The sequence below is a fragment of the Mercenaria mercenaria genome, chromosome 17 (assembly GCF_021730395.1).
Source record: "Mercenaria mercenaria strain notata chromosome 17, MADL_Memer_1, whole genome shotgun sequence".
NCBI lineage: Eukaryota > Metazoa > Mollusca > Bivalvia > Venerida > Veneridae > Mercenaria > Mercenaria mercenaria.
This window is the reverse complement of record NC_069377.1, coordinates 6,064,490-6,089,584: the sequence shown is the minus strand read 5'-3', so window position 1 is coordinate 6,089,584 and position 25,095 is coordinate 6,064,490. Positions and strand designations below refer to the sequence as shown.

Below are 25,095 nucleotides of genomic sequence, written 5' to 3'. Positions count from 1 at the left end.
CGAATTTTCTCATTTTGTACAACATAATATTGTCATGCGGTCAAGCAGCATCAGGAATTGAAAATACGAGTTATCTTTATTTCATTATGATAAATTTTGTTGTTCTATGTAGAAGTAGGCGTTTAAGCAAATGAACAAGTTTCAAGTTTCATGACATTGAGATTTATCTGATAAACACATTTCTCCGAAAACTTGTTGATAGCAAATAAAGTTTCTCGGCTAATAAACTTATCACAAATGAAAAAGGGATATTTAATTTACAATCGTGATATTTTGGAATATATTTTCACAAAAAGTTGAAAAATCTTTATCAATGTTTATATCATTAAAACGATAACGTAATGAAAATTTCATATATAAACGATCTTCAATATTATATATTATGATTTCGTTCAAAACATTCTACTGATTGCTTTTGTAAACTAATGAACCAACATACTGATTTACAGAAATATTAGCGCGAAACAATGTTTCACTTTTCGGGATTAACTTTCATTCTAACGTATTTCTGCATTACTACGAGCATTTTTGGATCTCTTGAAGACGAACCCCAGTGCGTCTCAAGATTTGACTATGAATTTAAAGTTGTTCAAAAACTAGCGGACCTGGAAAATAAACCAAAAGAGCAACAGCAGACGACAGAAAGCCTCCAACATAAATGTACTGGTAAGTACCATTTTATGTTTCTGTAAAAGATTTTCCCTTTCTTAGCGTTTCTTTTTCTACACAATTTATTTTTCGTAAAAATATACAAGAAATGTATTAATATGGAACGTTAAAATAAAAAATAATTTTTGAAAAATATTGATACAAGATATCAAATTTGTTTTTGTGTGTTTGTTTGGTTTTAAAGACCTGCTCCAGCCCTACCTTTTAACCTTAAATTGTCACTGAAAAGCATGAAAATCCGGACTATGAACAGTGACGCCTGTCAAAATACAGCCTATTTTATATAAAATTCTATATAAAATACATAATTATGGTTTTGCGTGCTAAAGTGTGGCACGTGGCCGTTAACTGTTACCTATTGTAATCATGGGTTGCATACACACAATAGAATTTCAATATCCGCAAAAGCAGGGCTTTAAGTCGCAATACACCAATAATTAAAATACATCTAAACATGATGGAGTAGGATATGGTGTGCTAAAATGTAAAAGAACTGTAATATACGAAATAAAGAAAAGTTGATGAAATGAAACGTTTTAAAACAATGTGAGCGCATTATGAATCCAATGCTAATTGCAAACAAGTGGAAGTAACATTGTTACTAATTATACCTTACTCAGACGTCAGATATTTCAGATACTACCTGACCAAAATCTAAGCTAACTCAAAACGATATATGACAATAAGACGTTCTCCAAAATTTGCTAACGTTAAGGCCTGAAATTTATATAGTCAGTGAGCGATTGTCCAGTGGTTCAGTTGCCGGCCGCTCAACCAGGGGTCGTGGGATCGCGCTACCCTGTGGTAACGACCACGCCTTCTTATATGATACCAGTACTAGTTTTTCCAGAAAGGGGACTCGTGAGCGGTTCAAATAAGCTGAAAGCTTACATCACAGTCGAGCTAAAAGATATGTATAAAGTAAACTATTTTACTGTGATATTGTTTACTAGTATATACTAAAGATGACTCTTATGAAGTTGATAAATTATTACAACATTATTTCAGGTAATGCCGTGTCTGAGAACCAGGTTGCCTTCTCTGCATACCTTACAGGCGACATGACTTCTGTTCCAAACCATCGCATTATCATCTTCAATGAAGTCCAAACCAATGTCGGTGATGCTTATAACGGTAAAACTGGAATATTTGTTTGCAGAATTCCTGGAGTCTATGTCTTTTACTGGGTAACAACCAATAAAGACCATACTTACATGGATTCGGAACTAGTAGTTAATGGTGAAGAGCGGAGTCAGGCTTTCTCAGATTCTGGAAATCATAATGATTACTCGGTGGCATCAAATGTCGTCACCACGGAGCTGAAGTTTGGGGATCAAGTTTGGATACGCAGTGGCACCTGGCACAATGGCAAAATAGGGGGTGAACGCAGAACGTCCTTCTCTGGCTTCATGTTGTACATGCGTTAAGAATCATCCCTATAATTCGGTACAAGAATTTCAAACATCACCAATTCATAGAAACAGGAATCTTTGTGCATAAAAATTCATTGACATTAAACAAGTAAATCATTCTATGAAACGATTGACAATTGACTGATATATATGTTCTTAATTTTGGAAAAGGACCGAATAAAGGGGCTACACTTTCAGATACTGAAACACATTTACATACACAGCGTTTTCAAAGTACTGTTACGTATATCCGTTTTGAAGCATTTGTAATAATGTCCCAATGCTGAAAGCTCACATAACTAGATTAAATATCGTTTACAGCAATTTTTTAAAATGTTTATCTATTTTTTCAAATGTCATTTCTTTTGAAAGGGGGAAATTCATTTTGAGAATAATCTTAGCATTCAATAGTACGGAACAGTACGGGACAGTATGATAAAACATGTATTTGGACAGGTAAATTGGTGGTTAAATGTTGTTCGTTTACTGACCAACTGTATGAAGTTTATTTTATGGTTTATATTCTCATTTTGTGCATTGATAAAAAGTTCAGTATATTTTTTCTTTACAATATTTAGATTTGATTGCAAATTATATTCTCTCATAAAATGCATATGATGGATAAATACAAGCAATGATGAAGTCTTCCTGGAGTCCTTTTCTGGCAATTTATTTTTCCATCAGTTGAAGTGGAAAAATGATTATTAGCATTCTAACTTAGAACTGCAGCTGTTTTGTCACTTGTGTGTAGGGTGTGTTTGTTTGTGTTCGCAGAGATGCGCAGAACTTATTTTTTAGAAACGCAAAAAAAAGATACGGTCTTATGCTCATCTTTTTGCTACACTAATTTGAAAAAAAAATGACCTCACATAAGTTTTCATTATTGGAGTCTATCGGAAAATCACAATCTTGATAACATTTTCATGAACTTTTTTTTTCAACAATGTAGATTTTAATGAAACTTTCTCATGATTGTATATAAACAAAAGGCAAATAATATGGTGAAATAAAATGTATAGGTCCGTTTGCTTGTTTTTGAGATATTTACCCATGATTGAAGAGATCCATGCTTTTGAAGTTGAGTTTTGGAATTAATTAATGGTACAGATTATTTTATATCCTATTTTAACGTTGCCGTTGAAATAAATTTTACTCACCTGCTGCTATCAATTCATAAAATAATTTTCCTTCTCATACGCCGACTCCAGGCTTTTTTCTACGTTTTCGAGATAAATGACGTTACGCCATTACTTCTGGTTTGTCAAACCTGCAAAACTACCTTAATGCAGAATAAAATCTGTAAAAAGTGCATAATATTCTAAAGTAAATGTCAACTTAATCTGTTACATTAAGATGGAGTCGTATTAAAACCTAACGATATAAATACCTTGATTCACATCTGCAACACATATAAAACTAATATATTTGAATCTGTTTATGAGAGTTAAACTTTTTTTCGTTCTACGAAGACACAAAGTTTAAGATCGGAACTGATTATTAAACTAGAAAGATAGACAAAGTTAAGAATATCTGCTTACAAGTGACGCACAAATGGGTTATTATTTGCGGGTTCTTTAAAACTAGAAAGCTTTTTAAAGTAAGAAATGAGAATTTCATCGTCTTAAAAGTTCAGGCTGCATTTGTGCTACGTTTCTTTTTATTTTATTATTATTATTTTGGTATTTATCCTGTTTCCATATGCAGCTAATACATTTATACACGATCAAATAGGAATCAAAGACAATACAACATACATTTTAGGGTTAACGTGACATAATTGTGAGGAATTGTAACATTACAATCAGCACTCAATGGCCAAGACCCCTCTAGCAGGAAATTTGATCAAACTGTTTAATTTTACTGACAATATTGGATATTGTGAAAATTAAATAGATGTGTAAATTTAGACCGGAGATCAATTACGTAAAATAATCTGGACTAATTATGGAAATATGTTAAGACATGTTAAAGCAAACATATCGCAATTAAGAAGATAAACATAGTCTAGAAATCTGAACATTGCTATAAAATAATTTTCTATACAGCCACGCATTACAGAATAAAAACTTCTATTTTGTGTGACAACCCATCTATAATATTTTTCTGTTTTGTTGTGGGCCTTCTTTACAAATGCGTAGCTCTGAGGCTGTGTTTGTGGTACTCTGTGCTTCCGAGAAATCTACCCTTACCTTTTATCTATTCTGGTAATTTAGCTTAACTTATGATATTTTCTAAAAGCATGTAGTATATATCTATAGGGCATAAAACTGTTTGAATTGAGTCAAAATACCAGAACATGATTGTATTTTATTGAATATGTATTTTTAATTCACGTTCAAAGAAGAAAATCCTATTTTCTCTGGTGGGATATAACATAGGAAAAGTTTTGCTTAAATTTCTCCACAGAGCGCATGAATCTGCTTGTACCTCTTTTTTCGACCAAAGTGTTTCATTTTGTTAACAGCGGTTGCTCATAACATTTATTTTCTCGTCACTTTGGCAGCAAGAATGATGAAATAGAAGATCACGGGTTGTTTAATAATTGGTCAAACCCTTCGCCTGGTCGTGTTATAATAAAAGTCAGTACATATACTTAACAAGAACATCTTACGTTCTTGAATTTTAACTAAATTTAACTTATTGTCATCAGTAGTTGTAAATATTGAGCGACCTGTGAGGTTTCTACTTTTTCTATTTCAACACTTTTCTCGCTTGATCCTCGTTAGGTCAAACTTTAGTTTCGCCCCTCCCCTTGCTGTCCAGTTCATATAACCGCAATTTTGCGTCATTTTATTTTACATTAAACTGTTTAAATATTCCCTAGACTCTAGTTTTGGGCTGGTTTTTAGAAAAAGATCTGGAGATGAAAAGAGACAAAGAGGCTTAAAATTGCAATTTGGATATTACAGAAACGTCATTCATAGGTCCATTATTTATACTGAGCTATAAATAATTATTATGTTATAGCTGTGCCTATGTTATGTAAAACTCATAATTACAGCAGACGTAAGTGCTATCAAAAGAAACCTTAATATCATGGACGATGTTAAGCACAGGCAATGCTTGATGTCCTAATTTCGAGAAACTGTGATTACAGCATCTATCAAAATATTTACAACTACTGATGACAATATGATAAACACATCATTTCATTAACACTTTATAATCGAAAGAAAGCAAAAATATCTTATAAAAAGAAGACGGTCGGTGCAATTTGTTGCGATCTCAATACATATTTTATATACTTATACATATACATATTTGTTCTAAGAAACAACAAAGTATATGAAAATTCTTACGTTCTGTTAAAATATTCCCGTTTGTCCACACCTGTTTTAAGTAACGTCTCCTTTTATGAAAGTTTATACTATTTTTGTTTCCGTGGAAACAACTTTTAGGTGAGTATAGTACAAGAGACGCATATTCCTCCGTCATTTTTGGTGTAAAGCAGTAAAAAGTATAAATTCTTCTTGTAGCCTCACAAGGGAATGTGTATTTTAAACATAAAGGGCATCTACTGACAAGAGATTCGTAATAATTGCAACAGCGACTAATTTAAATGTCCGGAAATGTTTAAATAAATATTGAAAATGTAAGCAACATTAATTCAATAGCAAGATAGTTGATTGTAATGATCAGTATGATATAATATATAATATATTTGCAATTTGGTATTGTTGGTATTAATATAAAAACAATACTTCTTTGGGTATTTTAACAACTACCACAATATCTAGTTGAATACATATACGGGAATTTATCCCACGTCAATATAGTTAAAAGTTTTTAAGCGATACTCTCCCTTGTACGACGACTACACATAGTTTATATAATCTCAGAAGTAAATAATACTTACAGAAGAAGCAAATTTAAAGCAGCATGTCTCCAGATTTGGCTAAAAAATAATTTTTCTTTTAAATTGAAGTTTTGGTCATGTTATGAACATCAGAAAATGAATTTTTGTTTCTAAATTATTTTAAAAATTCCAAGTCAAGAAAAAAAGATGACCGCGTCGGGAATCGAATCCCGGACCACCGCGGCAATAAAGACATTTTCCCGTCGTCGTAAGCAATAGCTGAAGTAGTGAATAATGATTTCAAAATATAGATATTTATAATCGAGACAGTTTACCTGGAGTAAAAGCGTGACAAACGCTTTCCGATTTTCATCGTAAAATATAGTAAAAACAGCAAATTCTCATGTGTTTGCGTAACATGAAGTTTGTCAGTAATTAAGTTTTAAAGCCTTCTTAAGAAATATAGCATTTTTTTCAAGATATCTCAAAAAAAAATATTTTTTGTTGTTGTCGAACGATCTAGAGGAATGCCGCTTTAAGCATCTACATTAATGACAATAAAGTAACTGTATGGATTAAAAACAACATATTTTATAAACTAACAAAATGTTTTTCGGTAAATATGTGTGTGTTTGTGTGTGTGTGCGCGTGCGTGCGTGTGTGTGCGCGTATCTGTGTATGTGTGTGTGTTGTTGTTGTTGTTTTGCCATTTTGTTTCGGAAGAAGAAAATACTCGCGTATTAAATTTCAGTTTTTTAATTCAGAAAAAATGTATAGAAAAATCGTTTTTTCATGTAACTAATACACGAAAAAGAGGTTATACGTCCGCGGAATAATGTCACGAGGGCGTAGCCCGAGTAAGTTATTCTGGTGACGTATAACCGATTTTGAGTATATTTTTTAAATAAAACACGATTTTGCTTCAAAATATTTCGATTCTTATATGCCCTTTATCTAAAGCAGAAGATAAAATATAGTAGCGCTTTTTCTTGGTCACAACAAAAACATTGACGTCCTTGCACGTTAACGTGAGGTCTTTTTAGCGTAAACGAGTTTTTACAGAAACAAGCATATTAAAATAAACAAACGTATCTGTTTTCTGTTTATATAATGTTTTATCGCCAATTTGACCAATCAGTATCCCGGTTAGCCTTGTATTACTCAAAGATTAGACATACACAGGTACGTTTAGGGATGTTGAAAATGTGTATAAAAAGCAAAAGTTTTAGACACTCTCTTGATCTAGTTAAATGAAAATATTGGTCTATATAATTATTAAAGTTACAAAAAAATTAATGAGCGACCTTCAAAAAAGCTGTTCTCAAAACAATTTTTATTTCAAGTAGGCATAACATATCAAAAATACATATGTTCATTAGAATGTTGCTATACAACACCAGCCAACTCTACTTGCATTACTAAATCTCAGAATAAATTCCTTATCCCAGGTGCAATGACCACATCAATTTAATTATCGTTTCTTTCAGGTAAGCAGTGAATAGGCAAATATTAAAGGTTGATGCTGTTACATTAAAATTAGTCGTAATTTATTCTAAGATATAAAACAGACTGTGTTACTAGGAAGACAATGTCAATAAGCCCGCCCACTTATCTCAATAGGGAGAGCGCAGATCTACGGATCACGGTGTTGTGAATTCAGAACAGAATTAGGTAAAACTTGGTCTAGAGGATTGTAAATACCTTTTGCAATAAAAGCGTATGTACAACTGATTAAATGTAAATTAAAAAAGCTAGACAATACCTGGTTTTGTTTGGTTCGGTGGTAAAAACTGTGACTTGTTCTCTGAAAAAAACTGGGATGTGGCACCATTACATGTATCTGCTTAAGGGGTGGCCCAAAATTTAATCAGGAATGTTAACTGTCTTATACTGACTAATGTAACCTTTATTTCATGTGATGCCGATACTGTGAATGAGGTTGCCTTCTCCACATACCTTACAGGTGATATGACATCTGTTCCTAATTATCGCATCAAAATCTTCAATGAAGTCCAGATCAACATCGGTGATGCATATAACGGCCAAACTGGAATATTTGTCTATGTCTTTTACTGAGTAACAACAAATAAAGACCGTACTTACATGAATTCAGATCTAGTAGTTAATGATGATGAGCGTAGCCATGCTTTTTCGGATTCTGGAGATCAAAACGATTATTCTGTAGCATCAAATGTTGTTGTCATGGAGCTGAATTTTGGGGATCAGGTTTGGATACGCAGTGGCACCTGGCACAATGGCAACTTGGCTGGGGAACGCAGAACGTCCTTCTCCGGCTGGATGTTGTACAGACGTTAAGTCGGGCAGTTCTGTTATTTAGCAAGACATATCAGCAAAAAATATATCCTATCAGGAATGAAATTAGTTTAATGTGACATTGCTTTAGTTTAAAATAAATGAACGACTATTTACACATAATACGCTCATGATTTTGAATTCCATTTTCTTCAGTATAAATTGACTCCGGTATTCACATGCTCACTTAATATGATAAGGACTAAAGTGATAAGAATGATTTCATTTGTTTAATTGTTACTCTGACATTATGTGTTATAATGCATTGTACGGAGGAAAGCTGAACTTTAAATTGAAGATGTAAGTATTAAACATTCAGGCAAAACTGTTTAAAATACCTTGCTCTCTTTTGTTTGCTTCTACGGCTTCTATCCTACGATATGTAAGAAACATTACATTGATACATCTGTGAGGGGGCTTGTGGTACATAGTGAATATTTGACTAAAGAAACAAAACTCTCTACTTTCATCTTATTTGTATAAGTTTTATCAGAATTTAATTAGAGAAGTATGATACAACTGGTTTGCAATGACAATAGTATATGAAACTGTATTTGTAGAATTTCAAAATCTGTTTAATGAAATCATCACGCAGATACTATGTTATATATAATTTGCACGCATAGTTTATTTTAGAAGTTTACATAAAATTATTTTGTATCCGTTTTTATGTATGATACTTGTTTATTCCTTATGAAATATAAAGAAACAAAACTGCTGCTAAGCAAGAAACAAAAAGTCCGCCGCCGAAAGGGCATCTGTCATAGTTCTTGCCATAGGATTTTTATATTGACTGCTCATTAAAGAACCTGCATTTTTTTTCAAATAAAATCGAAAAGTCACGTTTCATAAAATATTTCTACTACTTTGAAAGTTCACAAAAGGCATTTTATGAATGACGGATGGACAGACAAACGGACGAATGGACAGAAGAAGGGACAGAATAAAATGATGTGCTTATATTATATATTACTTTTTATATTTTTCCCACGTTTTAAGAAAACAATGTCTTATTATTTTAACAATTATGATAGAATCCCCGACCTCCCGCTGCCCTACCCAAGAGACAAACAAGTGGTTTTGAAGATTTTGAGGACTTTATTTTGTTCGTTTGAAGGCGTCAACTTTTATCTATTGACTTGATGCAAATTGTTCACGACCATATTATTGTAACTGATTTTGTGTTTAAAGCAAGTACATGCATGTTGCATGAATTTTGAATAGTATGAAATTTCTTTTCTTCATTTTACTTATCAAAAGGTTGATTTAGGTCATTTCTATCAAGATTTCTTAGCACGATTTTTCTCATTTTGTAGAACAAAATATTGTCATGCTGTAAAACAGCATCAGGGAATTGAAAATACGAGTTATCTTGATTTCATTATGATAAATTTTGTTTCCTCTCCAAATGTCTGAATTATTTGCGTATTTTGATATGTATTCGTGTATCAGTGCTTGCAACAGCGTTCAAGAAAAAAAAAACATCATCGTGAACTATCCATGACGCCACTGAAAATGTTTTTATATGTAGAAGTAGGCGTTTAAGTAAATAAACAAGTTTCAAGTTTCATGACATTGAGATTTATCTGATAAACGTATTTCTCCGAAAACTTGGTGATAGCAAATAAAGTTTCTCGGCTAATAAACTTATCACGGATGAAACGGGATATTTAGTGTACAATCGTGATATTTTAGAATATATTTTCACAAAAAAATGATATATCTTTATCAATGTTTACATCATTTAAACGATAACGTAAATAACATTTCATATATAAACGAACTTCAATATTATATGTTATGATTTCGTTCAAGACATTCTGCTGATTGTTTTTGTAAAATAATAAACCAATATACTGATTTACAATAACATTAGCGAGAAACAATGTTTCACTTTTCGGGATTAACTTTCATTCTAACGTATTTCTTCATTACTTCGAGCGTTTTTGGATCTCTTGAAGACGAACCCCAGTGCCTCTCAAGATTTGACTATGAATTTAAAGTTGTTCAAAAACTAGCGGACCTGGAAAATAAACTGAAAGAGCAACAACAGACGATAGAAAACCTCCAACACAAGTGTACTGGTAAGTATCGTTTTATGTTTTTGTAAGACATTTCCCCTTTCTTTGATTTTTTCTACAACTTTATTGTTCGTAAAAAGGAATGTTTGGTTATCAGATATTTTTCATGAGTTATTTCAGAAATAGGAGAATTGATTTAATATGAAATGTCAAAATGAAAATAATTTCTTATAAAATATTAATACATAATATCAAATTCGTTTTTATGTATTTGTTTGGTTTTAAGTCACTATTAACCAATAATTAAAACACATCTAAGGATGATAAAATCACTATAGAAGTGAAGAATGTGGTGTGACTGGTGTGCAAAAATGTAAAAGAACTACAATATATCAAAGGAAGAAACGATTATGAAATGAAAATTTTTAGAACAATTAGGCAACAATGTGACGAGCGAAATATATTTTCAATTTGCGATAATTATGTCTTACTCAGACGTTAGTTATTACAGATACTAACTTACCAAAAGCTAAACTAATTCAAAACGATATATGACAATAAGACGTTCTCCAAAAAAGTTAAAGCCCGAAATTTATACAGTCGATGAGAATGGTCCAGTGCTTCTGGTGTCAGCAGCTCAACCAGGGGTCGTGGAATCGCGCCACCCTGTGGTAACGACCGTTCCTTCTTAAATGACACTAGTAATAGCTTTTCCAGAAATTGGACTCGCGAGCTGTTCAAATAAGCTGAAAGCTTACATCACAGTCGAGCTAAATGATATGTACTGTAAACTATTTAACTGTGACATTGTATATATACTAACTGACATGATTTTTTTTTAGAATTGATGAATTTTTACAAATTAATTTCAGGTGATGTTTTGTCTGAGAAACAGGTTGCTTTCTCTGCATACCTTACGGGCGACATGACTTCTGTTCCAAGCCATCGCATTATCATCTTCAATGAAGTCCAAACCAATGTCGGTGATGCTTATAACGGCAAAACTGGAATATTTGTTTGTAGAATTCCTGGAGTTTATGTCTTTTACTGGGTAACAACCAATAAAAATAGAAATTACATGGATTCGGAGCTAGTAGTTAATGGTAATGAGCGTAGCCACGCTTTCTCAGATTCTGGAGATCATGATGATTACTCTGTGGCATCAAATGTCGTTACCACGGAGCTGAGGTTTGGGGATCAGGTTTGGATACGCAGTGGCACCTGGCACAATGGCAACTTGGCTGGTGAACGCAGAACGTCCTTCTCTGGCTGGATTTTGTACATGCGTTAAGTGTTAGCTCCATATCACGGTACAAGAATTTTGAACATCACCAAATGATAGAACGAAAGAGTCTTTATGCATAAAGATTCATCAGAACATAAAACAAGTAAACCATTCTATGAAACAATTGACAATTGACTGGTCTATATATTCTTAAATTTGGAAAAGGATCGAATTAAGGGGGTACACTTTAACATACTGAAACACCATTACAAGCACAGCGTTTTCAAAGAACTCTTACATAATATGTTTTGATGCACTTGTAATAATGTCCCAATGCTGAAAGCTCACGTATCTAGATTAATTATCGTTAACAGCAAGTTTTGAAAATGTTTATCTGTTTTTTCTTAAATGTCATTTCTTTTTAAAGGGGGGAAAATTGAGAATAATCTAAGTACTCAATAGTACGGAACAGGATGGGACATTATGATAAAACATGTATTTGGACAGGTAAATTAGTGGTTAAATGTTGTTCCTTTACCAACAACTGTGAGAAGTTTATCTTATGATTTATATTTTCGTTTTGTGCATTAATGAAAAGTCAGTAGATTTATTTCTTTACAATATTTTTACATTTCATTGCAAATGAGATTCTGTCATAAAATGCATATGGTGGATTAGTACAAGCCATGATGAAGCCTTCCTGGAGTCCTTTTCCGGCAATGTATGTTTCCGTCAGCGGAATTGGAAAAATTCTTATTAGCATTCTAATTTAGAACTGCAGCTGTTTTGTCACTTGTGGGTGTGGTGTATTGGTTTGTGTTCGCAGAGATGCACATAACTTATTTTTAGAAACTCACAAGACACAACATTGACATACCGGTAAGGCAGTTCTGCACATTCGGTAAAAAAATACAATGTAGAATTTGTTTCTAAGCCTGATTTTTCATAACTTCAGAATATACTTAGAAAATTCGGCAAATAAAAAAAGATAATGTCTTATGCTCGATTTTGTCCTTCACTACTTTGAAAAAATGACTTCACATAAATTTTCATTATTGGAGTCTATCGGAAAATCACAATCTTGATAACATTTTCAGGAACTTTTGTTCAAAAACGTAGATTTTAATGAAACTTTCTCATGATTGTATATAAGCAAATGGCAAATAATATGGTGAAATAAAATGAATAGGTCCGTCTTCTTGTTTTTGCGATATTTACTCACGATTGAAGAGATCCATGCTTTTGAAGTTGAGTTTTGGTATTAATTAATGGTACAGATTATTTTATATCCTATTTTAACTTTGGAAAGATAGTAACGTTGCCGTTGAAATAAATTTACTCACCTGTTGCTATCAATTCATAAAATAATTTTCCTTTTCGTACGCCGACTCCAGGCGGTTTTTTCGCTTTCGAGATAAATGACGTTACGCCATTACTTCCGGTTTGTCAAACGTGCAGTACTACCTTAATGCAGAATAAAGTGCATAATATTCTAAAGCAAATGTCAACATAAGGATGTAGGAGCGAATTTTTTCTAACGTTAAGAATTTTTTCATACTCTGTGAGCTTGAAGAACATTAGTTTCTAAGACAAACAAGAGAAGAAAAAACACAGGTCACCGAACTCGTTTAATTTTTATAGGGCATTTTCTTCACCCATTGTTTAAGCATTTCTGAAATTTTGTAAAATTGAAAAAATGGTGGTACTTAATAAAACATATAATATCCTATTTAATGTTATAGGGATTGCATGTCTTACAGGTTAATATGAATAAAAGGTGATGTCAGTATTATATAAGCATAAATGTCACTTACAAATCTCTTTTTTTGATCATTTTTATTGGCGCCTGTTTTATGTAACAAGTTGTAGAATTTTTTTTTTCGAAAACAATACCAAACTTGTAGATGTTGTCGATCTTTCCACAATATTTTTTGTACGACGCTTCAGACCATCCGCAGAATCGGTTTTTATCCGCCATCGGTCGTATTTGAATTAAATCTTGAAGTACTTTATAATAAAATCAAGAAATAACATATGATTGATGCAAAAGTTCATGTTGAAGGAGGTTTAAGTCTGCCTTACTTGGTTTCTACACGACGATTTTCACACGCCGATTGAAAATTTTCAAAATGGCGGCGGTAATATAACAGCGCGTCACGTGTTTAAATGGGACGATCTGCTATTTTTAGATATTTTGCGACGGTATAAATTATAATCGTTTTGATTTTTTGTATCATTTTGAAGCTAAAACACTGAATTAGTTAAATCTGTTCATGATTATACTGAAAGAATCGTGAAATAAAACGCTAGGATCGGTGGGTTTTGCTTGGTAGGATCGGGTTACCCGAAACAAACATTTTTTGGCCTTATTACATACGATGATCCACGCTTTAAACAAATGAATACGTTGTGTATATGCCAATCACTTAATAAGAATTTAAAGCTTCCATTAAAACAAACCGAATATTCGAATATATTCGAATATGGCAAACCGAATATTCAAATATTGATTTCAGTATTCGTTCCCATCCCTAATTTTTACATGTTGACATAATTACCCAACCCACTTTATTTTCAAAGGAAAAATGTATTTAGATCTACAAAATAAATTCTGACGGTAAGATTTTCAAAATATTTTGCCGCTTTAATCACACACAAAAATGCTTCAAAACGGAAAGAAAAAAGGTTGGTATCAACGTGCATCTAAGAGATTTATTAAGAAAAATCTGTTAAAAACTGGTGAATTTTGATAGTTTTGTTCTTTTTGTTTTAATCTATATTTTCTAGATATAATAAAGTGCTATCTTGAAAACTTTTATTTCAGTTATTGCTTATCGTTATATGTATCAGTCAGGAAAATATCAAAACCAAAAATGATCTACTTTCATAGATATTTGAAATTACCTACCCTTATCCCATTGTAAATTTTACATTTTACGTCAATTGTAGGCAAATGCCAGCCAAAAATAAGGGTGAAATTTTTTTTCACAACAAGTAGAATCTATTTGGTTAAATGGTACATTATTAGTCATATTTTGATTATTTAGCGTTAATTTTTGGCAAAACTTTTGTTAGAAAGCAATATTCGAAGAAACATTTTTCAAAATGGCGAATATCCTGAAAAAAAAAACGCTCGTACATCCTTGATCTGTGGCATTTAGATGTAGTCGTATTAATACCTAACGATATAAATACCTTATTAACATCAACAACACATATAAAAATAAAATATTTGAATCTTATACAAGATCAAATAGGAATTAAAGACAATACAACTGACATTTTAGGGTCAACGTCACATAATAGAAATTGTAACATTACAATCAGCACTCAATGGCCAAGACCCTTCTAACAGGAAATTTTATCAAACTGTTTAATTTTACTGGCAATATTGGATATTGTGAAAATTAAATAGATGGGTAAATTTAGACCGGAGATCAATTATGTAAAATAATCTGGACTGATTATGGAAATACGTTAAGACATGTTAAAGCAAACAAATCGCAATTAAGAAGATAAACATAGTCTAGAAATCTGAACATTGCTATTAGCTATAATATTAAATAATTTTCTATACAGCCACGCATTACAGAATATAAACTTCTTTTTTCTGTGACAACCCGTCTATAATACTTTTCCATTTTGTTGTGGGCCTACTTTGCAAACGCGTGGTTCTGAGGCTGTGTTTGTGGTGCTCTGTCCTTCCGAGAAATCTACCCTTACATTTGATCTATTCTGGTAATTTAGCTTAACTTTTGTATATGATATTTTCTAAAAGCATGTAGTGAATATTTAGAGGACACAAAACCGTTAGAATTGAGTCAAAATTCCAGAGCGCGATTGTATTTTATTGAATATGTATTTCTAGATCACGTTCTGTTAAAATATTCTCGTTTGTCCACACCTGTATTAAGTAACTGCTCCTTTTATGAAGGTTTATACTATTTTTGTTTCCGTGAAAACATCTTTTAGGTGAGTATAGTATAAGAGACGCACATTCCTCCGCCATTCGTGGTGTAAAGCAGAAAAAAATATAGATTCTTCTTGTAGCCTTACAAGGGAATATGTATTTTAAACGTAAAGTGCATCTACTGACATGAGAGTCGTACATTAAATAATTGAAACAGCGGCTAATGAAAATGTCCGGCAGTGTTTAAGTAAATATTGAAAATGTACGCAACATAAATTAAATAGCAAGATAGTTGTAATGATCAATATGATATAAATGTATGATATATTTGCAAATTGGTATTGTTGGTATTAATATTAAAACAATATCTAAACATCCAAACTTCTTTGGGTATTTAACAACTAACACAATACTTGGATGAATACCCGTACGGGAATTTATCCTACGTCCATATAGTTAACATAGTTTTTAAGCGATACTCTCCCTTACACGACGACTACACATACTTTATATAATCTCAGAAATAAATTATACTTACAGATGAAGCAAATTTAAACATCTACATTAATGACAATAAAGTAACTGTATGGATTAAAAACAACATATTTTATAAACTAGCAAAAAGTTTTCTCGCTAAATACTAAATGTGTGCGTGTGCGTGCGCCTGCGTGCGCCTGCGTGCGAGCATGTGTGTGTGTGTTGTTGTTTTCTCTTTTTGCTTCGGAAGAAGAAAATACTCGCATATTAAATTTCAGTTTTTAATTAAGAAAAATCGTTTTTTTTAATGAAATTAATACACGAAAAAGAGGTTATACGTCCGCGGAATAATTTCACGAGGGCGTAGCCCGAGTAATTTATTCTGGCGACGTATTACCGATTTTGAGTATATTTTTTTTAAATAAAACACGATTTTGCTTTTATTAATTCGATTCTTATATATCCTTTATCTAAAGCAGAAGATAACATATAGTAGCGCTTTTTCTTGGTCACAACAAAAGCATTGACGCCATTGCCCGTTAACGTGACGTCATTTTAGCATAAGCGAGTTTTTACAGAAACAAGCATATTAGAAGAAACAAACGTATCTGTTTTCTGTTTATATAACGTTTTATCGCCAATTTGACTAAGCAGTATCCCGGTTAGCCTTGTATTACTCAAAGATTAGACATGCACAGGTACGTTTAGGGATGTTGAAAATGTGTATAAAAAGCAACAGTTGTAGACACTCTCTTGATCTAGTTAAATGAAAATGTTGGTCTATATAATAATTAAAGTTTAATGAACCTTAATTTTTTTCTCAAAACAATTTTTATTTCAAGTAGGCATACTGTATCAAAAATACATATGTTCATTAGAATGTTGCTATACAACACCAGCCAACTCTACTTGCATTACTGAATCTCAGAATAAATTCCTTATCCCAATTGCAATGACCACATCAATTTAATTATCGTTTCTTTCAGGTAGGCAGTGAATAGGCAAATATTTAAAGTTGATGCTTTTACATTAAAATTAGTCGTAATTTCTTCTAAGACATAAAACAGACTGTGTTACTAGGAAGACAATGACAATAAGCCCGCCCACTTATCTCAAGAGAGAGAGAGAGAGAGAGAGAGCACAGATCGGATGGACAGACAGATGGACAAATGGACAGATGACGGGACAAAGTAAAATGATGTGCATATATTACATATTACTTTCTATCTTTTCCCCAGGTTTTATTAAAACAATGTCTTGTTATTTCAACAGTTACGATAGAATCCCCGACCTCCTGCTGCCCTACCCAAGAGAAAAACAAGAGGTTTTGAAGATTTTGAGGACTTTATTTTGTTCGTTTGAAGGCGTCAATTTTTATCTATTAACTTTGTGCAAATTGTTCACGACTAGTTTATTGATTTTGTGTTTAAAGCAAGTACATGCATGTTGTATGGATTTTTAATAGTATCAAACTTCTTTTCTTCATTTTACTCATGAAAAGGTAAGGTAAGATAATTTTTGTTAGATTTCTTAGCACGAATTCCTCATTTTGTAGAACATAACATTGGCATGCTGTAAAACAGCATAAGGAAATTGAAAATACGAGTTATCTTGATTTCATTATGATAAATTTTGTTTTCTCTCTATATGTCCGAATTATTTGCGTAGTTTGATATGTATTTGTGTATCAGTGGTTGTTGCAACAGCGTTCAGGAACACAACAGCATCGTGAACTATCCATGACGCCGCTGAATATGTTTTTATATGTAGAAGTAGGCGTTTAAGTAAATAAACAAGTTTCAAGTTTCATGACATTAAGATTTATCTGATAAACACATTTCTCCGAAAACTTGCTGATAGCAAAAAATGTTTCTCGGCTAATAAACTTATCACGAATGAAAAGAATATATGGCTATTTAGTTTACAATCGTGATATTTTGGAATATATGAGCCGTGCCATGGGAAAACCAACATAGTGGGTGTGCGACCAGCATGGATCCAGACCAGCCTGCGCATCCGCGCAGTCTGGTCAGGCTCCATGCTGTTCGCTTTTAAAGCCTATTGGAATTGGAGAAACTGTTAGCGAACAGCATGGATCCTGACCAGACTGCGCGGATGCGCAGGCTGGTCTGGATCCTTGCTGGCCGCATACCCACTATGTTGGTTTTCCCATGGCACGGCTCATATTTTCACAAAAAGTTGATATATCTTCATTAATGTTTACATCATTAAAACGATAACGTAATAAACATTTCATATATAAACGATCTTCAATATTGTATATTATGACTGATTGCTTTTGTAAAGTAATAAACCAACATACCGACTAACAAAAACATTAGCGAGAAACAATGTTTCACTTTTCGGGATTAACTTTCATTCTAACGTATTTCTGTATTACTACGAGCATTTTTGGATCTATTGAAAAAGAACCCCAGTGCGTCTCAAGATTTGACTATGAATTTAAAGTTGTTCAAAAACTAGCGGAGCTGGAAAATAAACTGAAGGAGCAACAACAGACAATAGAAAGCCTCCAGCATAAATGTACTGGTAAGTATCATTTTATGTTTCTATAAAACATTTTCCCTTTTTTTTTTTTTAGCTTTTTTGCTGACTATATTTTTTAGGTATTTCAGAAATAAAGTTTCAAATATACAAGAAATGTATTATATGAAACGTTAAATGAAAATAATTTTTGAAAAATATTGATACATGATATCAAATTTGTTTTTATGTCTTTGTTTGGTTTTAAGTCGCCATTAACCAATAATTAAGATACATCTAAACATGATGGAATAGGATATTGTGTGACTGGTGTGCTAAAATGCAAATGAACTGTAATATATGAAATAAAGAAAACTTTATGAAATGAAACGTTTTATAAAAATGTGATGAGTGCATTATAAATCTAATGATAATTGCAAACAAACGGAAGTAACATCGTTACTAATTATATCTTACTCAGACGTTAGATATTTCAGCTACTAACTGACCCAAATCTAAGCTAATTCAAAACGATATATGACAGTAAGACGTTCTCCAAATTTTGCTAACGTTAAGGCCTGAAATTTATACAATCAGTGAGCGATTGTCCAGTGGTAAGGTGTCAGCCGCTCAACCAGGGGTCGTTGGATCGCGCCACCCTGTGGTAACAACCTGGCCTGTTTAAATGAACTTGGTTTTCCAGAAAGCCGACCCGTGAGGGTTTCAAATAAGCTGAAAGCTTACATACAGTCGAATTAAAAGATATGTATAAAGTAAACTATTTAACTGTGACGCTCTTTATTTTATATACTTACTAAGTTGACTTTTATAAAGTGGATGAATTATTACAACATTATTTCAGGTGATGTCGTGTCTGATAATCAGGTTGCGTTCTCTGCCTCCCTTACAGGCGACATGACGTCTGTTCCAAACCATCGCATTATCATCTTCAATGAAGTCCAAACCAATGTCGGTGGTGCTTATAACGGCAAGACTGGAATATTTGTTTGTAAAATTCCTGGCGTCTATGTCTTTTACTGGGTAACAACCAACAAAGACCGCACATGGATGGATTCGGAACTAGTGATTAATGGCGAAAAGCGGGGCCAGACTTTCTCTGATGCTGGAAACCATGATGATTACTCCGTAGCATCAAATATCGTTGTCGCGGAGCTGAGGTTTGGGGATCAGGTTTGGATACGCAGTGGCACCTGGCACAATGGCAACTTGGCTGGTTCACACAGAACGTCCTTCTCTGGCTGGATTTTGTACATGCGATAAGAACTAGCTCCACAATACTGTACAAGAAAGAGTCGTTGTGCATGAAAATTCATTAGTATATTATTCTATGAATCGATTGACAACTTACTGATATATTGTCTCAATTTTGGAAAAGGATCGCATAAAGGGGCTGTACTTTCAAATAGTGAAACACCTTTACAAACATTGCGTTTTTCACAGAACTGTTACAAGAGGAAAACTTTTAAGAACAATCTTAGTATTCAATATACTAAGTACAGAACAACAGTACGAGACAGTAGAATAAACCATGTATTTGGACAGCTAAATTGATGGTTAAATGTTGTTCGTTTCAGAAGTTTATTTTATTATTTATATTCTCATTTTGTGTGCATGAATCATGAAAGTAAGTATATCAATTTGTTTTCAACAGTTGTTCCCTTAGATTTTATTGCAAATTACATTCTGTCATAAATTACATTTGGATCAGCAGAAACAGAAATTGGCGAAAAAAAACTTGGCAGTGCTTAGTTTTGTAATTTCAGTTGCAAATACATAAGTGCACACGCTTTACAGTTTTAAATCTACAGTATCATGATTAAAACTTCCTGGAATCCTTTTCCGGCAATTTATTTTTCCGTCAGTGGAAGTGGAAAATGATTATTACCATTTTAACATAGATCTGCAGCTGTTTTTTGTCACTTGTGGGTATGACGTGTTTGTTTATGTTCGCAAAGATGCGCTGAATTGAATTGTAGAAACGCATTCCACACCAAGACACAACATTGAAACACATTTAAGGCGGTTCTGTACATTCGGTAGAATAATCTGCAATGTAGAATTTATTTAAAGTCTGATTTTCATAACCTCAGAATATACTTAGAAAAAAAGATACGGTGTTTTGCCCGATTTTTTTGCTACACTAATTTGAAAAAAAGACATCACATAAGTTTTCATAATGGGAGTCTATCGGAAATCACACTCTTAATAACATTTTCAGGAACTTTTTTTCAACAATGTAAATGTTAATGAAACTTTACATGGTTGTAAATAAACATGTGACAAATACGGTGAAATAAAATATAGGTTCGTCTGCTTGTTTTTGAGATATTTGCTTTTGAAGTTGAGTTTTGGAACTAATTTATGGGTCAGAAATTTTAATACCCTATTATAGCTCTGGAATAATAGTAACGTTGCCGTTGAAATGAATTAACTCACCTGTTGCCATTAATTCATAAAATAATTTTCCTTTTCGTACGCCGACTCCGGGCCTTTTTCTACGGTTTCCAGATAAATGACGTTTCGCCATTACTTCCGGTTTGTCAAACGTGCAAAACTACCTTAAGTAGAGTAAATTGCATAACATTCTAAAGGAAATGTCAACGTAATCTGTGATAATTATCGATGTAGTTAGTCGTATTAAAACCCAACGAAATAAATACTTTATTTAACATCTGCGCACATATAATACTAATAAATTTAAATGCGTTTATGAGCATTAAACTTCTTCTTTTTCGATCTACGAATAAACTAAATTTAAGATTGGAGCTGATTACTAAACTAGAAAGATAGACTCAGTAAAGAATATATGCTTGACAATGACGCACACGTGCGTTATTATTTACACATAGTACTAGAGATCAATCAATGACACAAATATTAATCCTATCCTGTATTTACCTGTACACCTGCATGATACAATTTAAAAGGAATAATGACGTAAATGTATGGTTAAAAAATAAGTGATAAGTCATTTCATTGTAATGTCAATTTTCATTGTAAATACTAAAGAGTTTTTGTTTTGCTTTTATATATGATGTGTGATATGGTACAAATAACATTATATCTAAATTTTAGCTTAAATTATAGTGGATCTGAATTTATTTTATAAGAATTAAAACATTTTCTGACGTCACACAATAATTATGTATTTGACAACATTTTTGCATTGAGATAAGTTCTTCCCGCAATAACCCAGGTATAATTGGGGATTAAATATTTATCAATGACTTGATAGGTAGGACTATCTGCAAAAGCAGCTACATGGAAATTATATAAGAAGTTTCAGAAAATCTTAAATAATATGCTTCAAAATGATAAAAATCAAGACCTAAATATTATATTCAGTCTTAAATGATACATATCAGCAATCAGCATTATTTTTAATTGTTTTTCATAATCAAAAAATTTAGGTACTATCTCTATATCACTTGCGGGTTCTTTAAAACTAGAACAGTTTTTTCAAGTTAGAAATCAAAATTACATTGCCTTTAAAGTTACGGTTGTAATGGTTGTCATTTGTGCTACGTTTTTATTTTTGGTATTTATCATGTTTCCAAATGCAGCTAAAACATTTATACAAGACCAAATAGGAATCAAAGACAATACAACTGACATTTTAGGGTTACAGTGACATAACCGGAATGGTAACATTACAATCAGCGCTCAGTGGCTAAGTAGCAGGACCCCGTCTAGCAGGAAATTTGATCAAACTGTTTAATTTTTCTGACAACATTGGACAATGTGAAAATCAAAAGGATGTGTAAATTTAGACCGGAGATCAATAATGTAAAATAATCTGTACTGATTATGGAAAAACATTAAGACATGTTAAAGCTAACATATCGCAATTAAGAAGATAAACATAGCCTAGAAATCTGAACATTGCGATAAAATAATTTTCTACAGAGCCACGCTTTACAGAATGAAAACTTGTATTTAGTGTTACATTGCTGGTAATTTAGAGATCCGATCGTAAAGATTATTTTCTAAAAGCATGTAGTGAATATTTAGAGGGCACGAAACATTTAGAATAAATAGTGATAAGTGCTTACTTTGCACTAAGAAATATACAAATACTTCTCAAAAATTAAAAAGTAAGAGTAGATTTCCTGGAGCCTAAGAGTACAGCAAACACAACCAGCGCCACACACCGCCAAGTAGGTCCACCAGAAATAGAAACTATATTGGAAAGATATCAATTATCAATCAACCAAAAAAATTAGGTATGGTAACTTTCAAAGAATTGCCTGTACAAGACATTAGATAATAACAACAATATACCCGCCATTATAATAGACACGTGCGTGGTGATATAATAATGGCATTTATCACACTTCTGACAACATGTTTTTTACCACACTAATAGCACAGTTTATTACAGTCAGGTCTTGCATCACTGTATACAAGAAAAATAAAGTTGGCACGTCGATCACTTATGATTATAACGAATGAAAAACCCATCTTAACTTATATCGGTAACTAGCTAATTTCTTTACATTTTAATGAGAAAATAAATTCACACGACCAGTTGTGTTTTCATGAAAATAAAATTACAAGCTCCGTTTAAGGACAGTCCAAACTCTAAAAGTACCAGTGGTTAAGAATCACCTACCGCTGACCTCTGTGAGTTCATTAACATGAGGATTTGTTTGATTTTAACAGTATTTGAGTTATTTAAAGGCGGGATCCTGGATTCTGTACCAGTACAAACCTGTTGTCCGCAAGTAACTGCCAACTTCCCCACACAATCAGAGGTGGACAACGAATGATTTCAGACACAGTGTATGTTATCAAATCGTCACGGAGAACATACACCTCGCCGGGGGATCAAACTTAGATCCGTAGATCTGCGCTGTTCCTACTTAACTAAGCTGGCAGGTTCATTCACATGAGGAAGAAATCTAGCTACTTCCAGGAAGGCTGATGGTACCTAGGGTTCCTGTTCGTTACATTTAAAAGGGGGTCCTTGTTCTCCACCATAGAAAGCTGTAAAGTCATCATTTGACTTAAACTTTGTTACTGTGACATTAAAAGACAAAAGGTAAGGGTTGGTTTCCAGGAAGGACCGAGCACCCCAAACACAGCTATAGAGCCACGCATTTGCAAATTAGGCCTACAACAAAAAGAAGTAACGAAAAAATATTATAGACTGGCTGCATCAAAAATCCAACACGTACATTTTAATTTTATGCAAAATACAGAAAGGTGTGTGGTGGTGGGGGTGGGGGCGTGGGGTTAGAAGAGGTAGGGTAGAAAGGGGGGTTGGGGCTGGAAGTGTAAGTGGAACAAAGATGAATATTCAAAAGGGAATGTTACATTCCTTAATAAACCCAATAAATTAAATTTTCAATGTGTGTATACTAATTGCAAGCAATGACAAGGTTAAACATACTGGTGACAATAACTAAATCTATAAAGCAGTATATTCAGCAATTAACACTTCTGTTTAATTACAAATATATTTAATATGAAACGGTCAGTTATATTTTTCTTTTAAAGAGGAGACTAACAAGACAAGGGACACTAGTCTTAAGTCACTCGTTTAACCCATAACATACAATTTAGAAGGGAAGCATCATCTATCGCCATACTGAAAAGCGCAATGGCAATGAATGATTGTTGGGAAAAAGTTAACCGCGTTCTTTGAGTAAATACTTGTGCGTGTTTATTGCAAAGAAACATAAATAAGTTTGAAGACTTAAACATAAGTAATGGCGAAAATCTAACAAACAGAAAACAACTACAAAATGAAATGCTTCAATTTGTTTTCAAGAAATGTTGACAGCTGAAATGTTCTAAGGTAATGATTCCAGACGGTAAACGTTCAATAAATCATTTGATAGGTACATAAACCGCTGAGATAGATAATACGTTCTGACTTAAGGTATGACCCGCCTAAAAGTGAATATTTCAAATGTTTAAAACAATGTTACAGCAATATACTGTATCCAGTGAGAGTCTTGTATGCAAAATTTAAAAAACCTATAACGTGACATTATTTTTATAAATTTTGTACATTTCATAATATTTCATCAAGCTTACCTAGATACAAATTTCAGAGTGATGGTCACTGTCAAAACTTTTGAAGAGAATTCATTATACAATTAATTCTAATAAAAGAAACGTCAAACTATTGGTAAACAATCATAAAACACAAAATAAAACAGTGAATATCATATTTTTATAGGGTGCCTCAAGTAAAAGGATTTAATGTGAAAAATTAAGGTCAAGTCCTGTGGGACTGTTTTGATTTTGCTCAATTCATTCAAAAATAACCTTGGGGCAGAAGTTAAACCTATCTAAATTTCTTCAACAATATGCAGTTTAAAGAGTAAAGGCAAAATATAGACCTTTTACCGCATGTAACTGAGTACATTTAAAGATGTCTTAGTCTGTTTCAGAGGAAAATTCACTTTGAACAGCAAGAAATTACTTTTGAAATAAAACATTTTCACTTTTTTATAATAAATCAACAATAAGTCTTGAAAAAAGTAAAAACTTACTAGAAAAAAGCAAGAAAAGGGAAAACAACTGGGTCCCAGTGGGGCTTAAACCTATGCCCCTCAAAAAAGGTTTAATTTAGGCATTGAATACTCTTCAAAAGGAGGCTCACTTTTATATGGGTCATACCTTAACTTTCCTTATGGTAGATTTGATAATATTCTTGTATTAAAACCACATTTCTTTACTGGATCAGCCAGAAAAATCATGTATTAACAAGGCAATTCACATGCTGTTAAAGCATGAATTATTTTTCAAATGCTGTG

General features: G+C 32.7%; 3 protein-coding genes across 3 annotated transcripts; all 3 read left to right on the top strand.

Moving 5' to 3' along the window:
• Positions 1–277: 277 nt before the first annotated feature.
• Positions 278–3,107, top strand: LOC123537361 (complement C1q-like protein 4). The gene is made up of 2 exons (XM_053528876.1): positions 278–666; positions 1,678–3,107. Exons 1-2 carry the CDS (start codon positions 468–470, stop codon positions 2,094–2,096), a joined length of 618 nt encoding a protein of 205 aa, XP_053384851.1. The 5' UTR covers positions 278–467; the 3' UTR covers positions 2,097–3,107.
• Positions 3,108–9,825: 6,718 nt separating this feature from the next.
• LOC123537083 (complement C1q-like protein 4) lies at positions 9,826–15,313 on the top strand. Its single transcript, XM_045320640.2, has 2 exons — positions 9,826–10,274; positions 11,084–15,313. The coding sequence occupies exons 1-2, from the start codon at positions 10,076–10,078 to the stop codon at positions 11,500–11,502; spliced, it is 618 nt and encodes a 205-aa protein (XP_045176575.2). The 5' UTR covers positions 9,826–10,075; the 3' UTR covers positions 11,503–15,313.
• Positions 15,314–18,012: 2,699 nt separating this feature from the next.
• Positions 18,013–20,639, top strand: LOC123537382 (complement C1q-like protein 4). Its single transcript, XM_045321079.2, has 2 exons — positions 18,013–18,373; positions 19,170–20,639. Exons 1-2 carry the CDS (start codon positions 18,175–18,177, stop codon positions 19,586–19,588), a joined length of 618 nt encoding a protein of 205 aa, XP_045177014.2. The 5' UTR covers positions 18,013–18,174; the 3' UTR covers positions 19,589–20,639.
• Positions 20,640–25,095: the final 4,456 nt, after the last annotated feature.